Genomic DNA, 10208 nt, shown 5'->3' with positions numbered 1-10208 from the left:
GTTGGTGTCTGCCCAGGCCTACTTTTTACCCTATAACCCAAACACTAGTAATGGTTATACTTTCCTGGTGGTCATTGATAAATGTGCAACTTTACAAGAAATCAAGAAATAAAAAGTTATCTTATATGACCATATATGGTCAATGAATGCTAAAATTAAAACGGATTATGCAAAAGTGATTTCAAAGATGCTGGCATGTTTGTTACCGTCACCAACCAATGACCTCCAGGTAGGATCAATATGGATCTTGTATTGACCAGTTTGATATGACCTCCATAGTACATATCACCATCATACAGTTTAACGTTAATAACATGGGATATAGTGTTTTGTGACAATTTTCCAAGGAATGGAAGCCATAAACTGAGCAGCAGGTAATGACATGGCAAGGTGGGGGCAGGTCAGGAAAAAATGAACACACTTTGGCATCTTAAGAGAAAGTGAGAAGAGGAAAGGCTGGGAGGACAAGAGAGTAAGATGTGAAGGGAATAACTTTGCTGATAAGAGGATGGAGCATATCTGTTGATCCGTTTAACAATAGGTGAGTGTGTAAAAGCTAAGCGAGACACCAATATTTGATTGTTATATCCACAATGCCTGCATTTTACTATACTGCCTGCATTTTATTTACAACTTACACTTACAACTTTACAACTTACACTTACAACTTTAAATGACAAAGAAATGAGAAGACGTGGATTCTGGTCTAAATACATACCCAGGCAAATACTATCTGGGTTTGATATTTCACCCTAAATGTATCTGAAAGGTGGGCCAAAAAATGGCTGCTTCATGTTGGGTGTGGAACAGAAGCCAAAACACGTGGCTAATTATTATTTCAAACCTTGAGTGTGACTATTTATTTATGTATGTCTTTTTGATCTACTCGAAGTTGACAGAGACCTATAAACTCATCTGTGCATGGTAAAATCTCTCTTTATAAATAAAACAACTCCGGCTTTTTCCTCTTTCTAAACATCTGCACATGAGCTGGTTTGTTTATCATCATGCTGAGCGTGGTTACGAAAGCCAGATATGTTGGGGCTGGTTTAGGAGCTCTCTGATATCTTATTCCGCGACTACCGGCTAGAATGACAGATTTTTAGTTGTTTTGCTATTTTGGGGAAAGGAAAGTGTGCTGGCAGGAGGAACTTGCGAGGAAGAAACGCCGATATGACTCATGAAAGATTGATTTCTTCAAAGCATGACTTCTTTAAAAATAAACCGCTTGGCATTGTCAAAAATGGAAGCTGTGCAAGACATTTATAAAAACATTGGGCAGAAACAGCTCTAGTAAAATCTGCAACAACTGTGGGTGGCTAAGAAAATGCCCATTATTATTATTCCGCAAACATAAAGTAATAAGTCAAAACTATCTGTGTTTATTTAGAGACTTTGCCTCCAAATTTTTTCTTGGGATGTTTATTGGGGTCGGCCCAGACAATAACAGTTTTTGTTTTATTATTACCGGTACTATTTTAGTTCAGCAAGGGGTGGTGTTTGGGATATTATACCATATGGAAGTAATCGCTACACAGTTTATTCACTGTATACCTAAAAGAAAAAGAAAATAAGTAAAAGAAAATAAACTTTACATTTATTTTGTGTGAAAATATGCCCACTTTGGTCGTAGTGAACTTGGTGAATTGAAATGTTCAAAACCTTTGTAAACTCCTGATAAATTAATCCATAATAAATCATTATCCTGTAGCATGGCATTAACTAAATCTGTCTGACGTGATCAACCATGATCTAATGACTAATCAGTACAGTCAAACATGGGCAAACATGACCATTAGTTAACAAGGACCTATATAGCACTTGTGTTAGACAGACTTTGAAACAGAACATGGGTTCCATTAACAGCGGAATAGAATGCTGGAAACCTCAAAGATCAGCAGTTTGCGAGGTGTGCCCTTTCTCCAAAAGCAATTACTGTTACGTTCAAAGACAGTAATCCTGACCGGGTTGATGTTACTCTTTCAAATAATTTATGCTGTTGTATATTATTGGTTTTATACATATTAATGTACTTTCAGGTGTAGAGTGTGTTGTGGTTTCTACAACAGGTGCTTCACTACCACAGGTTTGGGGAGGTGTATTCTATTCTCAATATTACATTTAAGCACCCAAATAAAGCCTAAAAAAAGAAATCTAGTGTCCAAATCGATAAAACCAATGGAAAACAAGGCCTGTTGTTATGTTAACTATAAATCATACTGAAACATGGGCAATAAAACTAAATTTATATTAATCCTGAGTGTTTACACAGACCATTAAAACTTTAGTTTGAATTAAACCACAGTCTAGCAATGTGTATAATTTTCAGGAAAATGCATTTACAACAAAAAACAGTTTTCCAGTACATAATTATGTTTTTGCATAGTAGAGGAGGACTAGGTGTTAAAGCAAATTAGTACACTGGGAAAAAAATTAACTCTTCTTACCAATTCTGGGTCAATTCTCTGGACACACAAGCAACCATCACACTTGGTGCAGTCATCATAAATCCTACAGATACATAAACATCTAGAGGGTTTATGGCATTTATTAAAAATGAAATGATCACAAGTGAACTTTACATTCCTACTTGCCCAGGAGCATTCTGCACTCAATGACCCAATAAAAAATAATGGGTTTATAACGATCTCCAAACCAATGTAATGTATCATAGGACATCACAAACCTGCCCCCCCCATCCATTGCAGAAAAAATCCTTGACAATGCAGCTTAGAGTACTTTAGTGAGAGATATTTTTCAGACGTTGAAAAAATATTATGTTTCTGTACTACATTTGGAAACTGAGGTTTCAGGGATTCTCATGTTATAAATGCATTCTAAGAGCTTAAAGCCAGCTCGCTAACACTGAGTTATTGCTTAAGATGATAATACATTGACCATACCCCATGCTGGAATTCTCCTAAGCTGAGACCTTGCTTATCACAATCATAATAGACACCCATTTGACCCTCCTAATGGTTTAGGGATATTTCTACTGTCTTTTACAAGTAAAAATGTATGCTTTATACCAATATTTTATGTACTGTAGATGATGATAAATTCATATGCCATACAAGTAAAATGTATCACATAAAGGTTGATACCGCTCCTGCCTACACTTTTCCATGTGATCAGTGCTGTTATCTCATGGGCCCAGGGCTCTGACCTCTTTTGTTTGGCTCTTATACCTATATTTCATATGGGTGGACAATCTATGGTCATATGATAATGTGAAAATCCTGTTGTTTTATAGTAAACACTGTAGCCACAGTTAATATGCCTCAGGAATCACTTTTAAGAAAGGAAAGTCACTCTTTGGGCCTTCATTCTATGTGTCCATTTGTTATATGGAATTACATGTTATAAATAAAATTGTGTAAATGCCCTATGCATGATTGGTCACAAAGCTGCATAAAAAGTCAGGGTACAGACTTATTCTGGCCACACTTCTAACCGTACCGCTCTTTGGCCATACGAGACATTAGGAGGTAAGAAAAACAGAGAAGCATGAAATAGATGCATATATGTAAAGCTGTCCATATACCAATTACATTGGCTAGTCATGTTTTTAAATAATTAAATGCACATATATTATGGCAAGCAAAGTAAAAAAAAAAATAAAGATAAAATATATTAAGAAATATGTTTTTTTTATTAAATAAAATGTATTAGATATTATCATAAGAGGCAATCACAACCATGGAATATATGAAGTATGTTAATAATAAGTGAAGGTAACTACCCTCCTAACTCACTTACCTGCATTCATACAAACAAAAGGGGCTTCTCTATAGAAAAGGGGCTTCTCTACAGTCTGCCCCCCTCACAGGAAGCAGTTTTTTTTCGTACTACAGAGAGGAAATAGACATGGAACAAACCACTAGAGGCAGGGGGAGCAGTAATCTTTTCTCCTCAGTTTTATGTAACGTTCCTAAAAGTTCTTTCTGCCTCTGTTAATGCTCAGACACACGGGGGTCAGCCAGGTCATTGAAAGGCAAACAATGGGAGAGGGGCAACTGTTTTTGGGCCCTTAGTATATTTTTTTTTACATGATTATTTACATGAGTAGCTTTAAAAAACACAGAGTGGTGATTCTGAACATTTTAGAAACATTTCAGTTGGCAGGTGCAACTAAGTTATTAGTTGAAAAACGACTAAAGCAATTCTTTAGCTAGTGTATCACCCGGAAGCACCCAATTGTTTTCTCATGAAACTTCCAGGCTTAGAGCGGCCCCCATACATCAGCCACCATAAGATAGAACATAAAGTACGTTTCCTCTCCAGAAAACTCTTTACCTTTGACGCTGTCCTTGCCGCCAGACAAAGAGAAAGTAGATTTATTTACCAATTTTAAAAACAGTACAATAAATGCTGTAGACTAATTCCATACAGTAATGCAAGTTTCCATTCATTTCAAAAGAATAAGAGGTCCACAGGCTTACTTCAAGGGGGTTCTTTTTTCTGCATTAATATAATTGGGGGGTAGTTTTAAAAACTTTTCACAAAATTCTCCGGGTGACCAACTACGTTGGGGACCTCCACGAGCCTAGAATTTGTTTTGCCCGGTTTAGTTTTCAGAATGCATAAGAGGAAAATGTTTGAGGATCATCAACTCCTGGTAACTCAGTGGCTCCAAAAGGCTTATTTTTAGATTATTTGCAATAATCAGTCACAATTAATCAACCGACGTGCTGGGGTTTTAAATGTTCATTTCTGCCAACAACCAACGTTTCCTATTACTGCGTGTAAACAGATTGTCTTACAGTATCTGAAGTTAACAAAAAGTACGTCATGGAAAGTGGTTGACCTAGAGAAAGAACTGTACTCTCTGCCCATCATTTGGCATGGTATTATTACTTTGCCATGTGCTGCCAAAGTTAATAATGGTAAATGTACATCAAAACTATAGTAGGGGTGGCGAGGGGTGACGGGACCATCTACTCTCCCTTTCCATTGAGTGATGTAGAGAATGCATATATTCTATATCACAATATCCTCCTGCCAAGATTTTTTTTGGGTGAAAGACATGGTAGCTCATGTAGTATCTGCACTCAGGCTTACTTGGAATGTAACTACAACCCTGACCACATACAACTATGTTTGTAACATCATAGGTATCGGCAGTGTTTATGGTCCACATGGACCAGCCAGGTAGGCGAGTGGCTTAAATTTCTACTAACTTACTTTTGTGAGCTAGGAAGAAAAACACAAAAAAAACAAAACAGGAATCACATAACATCATTTCAGAAACACTAATTTACCCATAAGATATGCTTAATAAACAATTTGGAACCTTTATTATGTTATACAGATTTAACATTTTATTTAAAAAATAACAAGAAAACAGACAAGAACAATGGAGAAGTAATAGGTTAAGCCCCTCTTCTTTGTTTTTAGGAGGACTTTGAATGTAAAACTCAAGTCATAGAGTTTTCAGCATTCAATGTTATATTACAGTGGCATCACAGACCCAAAAGAGATCGGTTACTGATACATTAGAGAGTCTTTTAGCAGTTCTAGCTGTGCAATAAACACCATTGTGAGGAAGGGCTCAAAGCAAAATGTAATCAAGTAAACATTTATTATAAAACGAATATATTAGTTCTATCTGTAGAAAATTATTAATTTTTTGTTACAATGAAAACCGTACAGAGCAGGGATATTTAATAAGCATACCAAATATTAACATTGGCAATTAAATGATTTGCTGCAATTTGTTTATATTGAACAATTGTTAATTGTGAACAAAAATGAATGTAAACTACTGGCGTGTATGCAAACTATCATAAAACAAGGAATTACGGTAATCTTGACTTCTGATACTGCCGTTTTAGAATATTCAGGTAGATGCGTAAGAACAAACCAATGCTATCTCAAAACTGGTACTGATGATCTGAGCGGTTTAAACCAGAGGCAGCGGCTAAGCAAACCAAATAATTCCAGCCATTAATGAGCTGTAATCTGATACAAGACAATTATCTTGCAATGTAAAATAATTATGTGTTTTCTTACATGGTGATGTGGCTGCGGTGACCTATAACATAAATGTCAATACAGGGCCTATTTTAAGCCCCTTACTGGGCTTATTGCTTATACTCAGCATGCCATATGTTTATAATTTAATATATATCCAGTAAACTCAAAAGGCACGTAAAGCAATCATCACTATTTGGGGTTGATACTTTTATTATTATTTCCAAGAATATGTATCAAGTTGTACATATATTTATCTAAACCTGTGCAATGCTTGACCACAAGCAGCAAACCACCGTCATCACCGTATCCCCGCACAATTAGTCTACAAGTAGCCGAGTGGCTATATCTCATTGTGTTTTACATTATGTCTCATGTCTATGTAAAACAAGGTTTATAAAAATGTGTTATATGTGGGCAAGGAAACTTTGGATATAATTCATTTAGAAAACCAGTTTTTCATTAGTGGAGCTGCAAGCAATATATACGGAAAAAGGCAGAGATGTCTTTAACTCCATAACGCAAACAGCTCAGATCTGAGGAAAGAAAACATCTAACATGATAGTGAGTTTGTCACATCAACAGATCTGCTTTAACGTAGTCCTGCGAAATACAATACAGACTAGATTGACAGTCATTGTCGTGCATGCATTTAAACTCTACATATTTGTCTTGCATATGCATATCATAATAAATGCCTTATTGTCTATAACATTTGAAGTTGTACATAGAAACCCACCTAAAATGTTCCATTCCAATTTTAGATAACATCTTGAGATGCGAAACATTGATATTATATAACGAATCTATGCACGCTGTCAGGCAAACATTTCAATGACGACATGGGCCATAAATTATTGCGCATTACAAGACAGAGGACCTGAACAGACATCATTGTTACTCTTCACACTGCCATAAACGTATACACACCTGATAGCACACTACATTGCTCACATTTGGCAGGAACAGGCGTTACAATGGCATTGGTTAAAAGCAAATCACAAATAAACATTGGTAGTTTGTGGAAGCATAGGAACCAAACCTTTTAGTAGGGTCAGTGTTAGATATCCGTTGGATATATTCTGCGCACACTATGCAGAGCAGTGACTCTCTTTATCCAACATGTATGTATACGTATGGGTATGTTCTGGTATAATCATATGACCTGAACAAGATGTATTTGTTTTTTTGGCTGAATTAGTTCAGAGAGCAATCAAGACTCTGTTCACTTGGAGTACTCTTGCTCATATTAGAGAGGTTTGCCATCAAAGCTTTGACTTTATGGGCATAGTAATCCCTCAGATTTACAGATGGTATCTCTTTCACTCCATCGCCAAAGTCGCAGCTTCTCATAGCATTTTCTAACTGCCTTTGTCTTCTGTAAAAATGGGAAAACTTATTAAATATGAGAGTGATGGGAAGCACAACTACCAGTATCCCAGCTAGGATACAGGCTGAAGCTGTTAATTTTCCTGCAATGGTACCTGGGACGACATCTCCATAACCAACTGTGGTCATGCTAACTGTAGCCCACCACCAGCAAGCTGGAATCGTGGCTAAGCCGTCATTCTCCTCCTTTTCAATGGTGTAAGCGACCACAGAAAATATGGAAATCCCGACAGACAGATAGAGCAGCAACAAGCCAACCTCCTTGTAGCTGTATTTTAAGGTTGCTCCTAGAGACCGTAGGCCAGTGGAATGTCTGGCAAGTTTTAGGATGCGGAAAATCCTCATAAGTCTGAGTACTTGGGCTACCCTGCCTAAATTTGCCAGAGCTGGGCTGCTTTCCACCACCAAGTTGACTATTAATGTGATGTAAAAAGGAGCAATCGATATGAAGTCTATGATGTTCAGTGGGTGTTTGAAGAAAGCTCTGAAGTCCGGAGATACAGCAAAACGCATGACCAATTCAAGAGTGAACCAAGCAATGCCAAAATGTTCCACTATTTCAAACCGCGGGTCTTCCTCTGAACTTCCATTGGCATTAACAATTTGAAAGTCTGGCAGACTGTTGAGGCACATAGTTACAATAGACCCAAGGACCACGATGATGGAAAGGATACTAAATACCCTGCTCATGACCGAGTACCCTGGGTTATCTAAAGCTAGCCAAAGTCTTCTTCTGATGTTTCCAAAAGGCTGCCTGTCAAACTTAGAAGCATCATGATAAAAAGCCAAAATCTCATCAAAAGATGATGTAGTGCTTTCCTGCTCACTCTTTTCTTCCCACTGGTCCTGGTCAGGTTCAACCTTTCTCCCATGATAGCTGTAACTACAGCATGAGTCTATAAAAAATTCATTTATCCCCCAGTATTCGATCTCTTGACAGAAGGAGAACACACAAAGCTCTCCCATGACGTGGAGTTTCCCCGTATTGTAAAAATGTAACACATAGGGGAAAAGCTCTGGGTTTCTGTCAAAGTAAAACTCATTCATTGCGTCATCATAATCATCACACAGTTCCAGGATGGATTCCTTTGATTGACAACCCAACAGTTTTCCCAACCTGGTGTCTGGGAATTTTAACAGTGTATCATACCTTAGCTTCTTCTTGTACCCCCCAACATTTACAGTTATTTCTGTATCTTCAAAATGCCATCCAGACAAATCCTCCAGTCTCTCCCCTGTCATATTGAACTTTCAAGGTTTTATGGAAATGCTTCCTAAAATACAGCAAATTGGCACAGGGTCAATTTTAAACACCAGCTCTGGCAAGGGGGAAATTGTATACACTTAAACACATCTTTTAACACAATAAATAAATGAAGAATAAATGAAGCATACATTAGCAGCAATGGCTTCATGTCATAAAGATGTCCTTTTAATAGTATTCATTTTACAGGGTACTGTAACACATGCATGTATTATAGCATGACTATGGTGAAGTATGCCAATTAAAGAGCTATGCAGCCATACAGTGTGTTATTATTCCCCTTATGCTATGTGTATTTTATTTTGGCTTCTCAGACGTGAATAAATTCAATATTAATTACATAACTTTTCAGCACTCTGAGTACAGTGATATTATTTTTTATAAATTAACATTTTCAGTGCTAGATTTATGTGAAGCAAATGAAACAAAAAGCATTACACACCTGTCTGGCATTGAGGGGTTACATCTGTCTCAATGATTGTTGTCCCATGCCTTATCCAAATGCCTGTTTTTAATTATAAACTGATTACTACACCTTGCTGCCCAACCGGGTGTCAAACTCATAGCTTCAGGCTGCTCTCCTACACTCTTCAAATAAAACATCATACCTCTTATTATTTGAAGTTTAGAACCAATTGCACAGAAGCAACTCCCAGGGGTACATCCCATGGCTCTGTGAGAGTTTCCAGATGGTTGTGGCTGTGAGCTCTGATCTGTTTAATATTCCATCAGAACCCTGGTGTAGGACAATGCAGGGCTGGATGTTGAAGGAGGTCTTCTCAGGTCCAAGATGGATTGTTGGTGCAGCAAGTTGCGCTGATGGAATGGCAGGACCTGTTAGCCGTGCAGAGTGGAATCCTGGTGCTGAAAGGACAGCTCCCAGCGCTCTCCTCTCTCTCTGAGCTCACTCTGCTCTCTCTCCCTGCCTAGAGAGCTCCCATCCTTTGGCTCTGTATCATGGCTCATTGTCTTGCCTATCTCTGCACGGCATTCCCTAGGCGAGGAGGGGTTTTTTGTTTTCCTTACAGCATTTCAGCTGGTTGCTCAGGTGCTGCTTGTGACTGATGCGGATTTCAGTCTGGGTTTCCTTTGCATCATGAAATAGGGGAGGAGAAAGAAAGATGAGCTGTATGTCTGGGAAAAGAGAAAGTTCACCCTACATGGGAGATGTGACGCGCAGCAGAGATGGATGAGAGCAGCCACGGGCATGAAATGAGATCAGATGTGTAACAAATCAGCTGGGGCTCACCTTGCACAGGGGCCATTAGTACACACGGTGTGATCCCTGTCCTCCCTACACCCTCTGAGTGCATGTGAGTAAATACTATTACTACTCTGACACCCACGCCTGCACCATCGTGGAGATCAGGCAGAAGATAGCAATCCAAATAGAGCCACTTACAACAATAGGAGATGCACCGATTGTCTGTGATTTTATTACATCAGTGGTGTTGCCTTTATAATAATCTGCTTTACAAATCTATCACCTTAATAAACATACATTAATGAGAATTTCAATTGGAAGATAGATAAGATTCACAGCATTTAAGTAAGGATCCTTCAGCCCACTGGTCTGTGGATC

At 38.1% G+C, this 10208-nt stretch overlaps 1 protein-coding gene across 1 annotated transcript; it reads right to left on the bottom strand.

Moving 5' to 3' along the window:
* Nucleotides 1-7170: 7170 nt before the first annotated feature.
* Nucleotides 7171-9386, bottom strand: KCNS2 (potassium voltage-gated channel modifier subfamily S member 2). The gene is made up of 2 exons (XM_053466777.1): nt 9235-9386; nt 7171-8636 (listed from the first exon to the last, which is right to left on the bottom strand). The coding sequence occupies exon 2, from the start codon at nt 8602-8604 to the stop codon at nt 7171-7173; it is 1434 nt and encodes a 477-aa protein (XP_053322752.1). The 5' UTR covers nt 8605-8636; nt 9235-9386.
* Between the last annotated feature and the right edge of the window lie 822 nt (nt 9387-10208).

The sequence above is a fragment of the Spea bombifrons genome, chromosome 5 (assembly GCF_027358695.1).
Source record: "Spea bombifrons isolate aSpeBom1 chromosome 5, aSpeBom1.2.pri, whole genome shotgun sequence".
In the NCBI taxonomy this organism is placed as follows: domain Eukaryota; kingdom Metazoa; phylum Chordata; class Amphibia; order Anura; family Pelobatidae; genus Spea; species Spea bombifrons.
The sequence above is the reverse complement of the archived record's forward strand: the minus strand, read 5'-3'. Positions and strand labels throughout refer to the sequence as shown.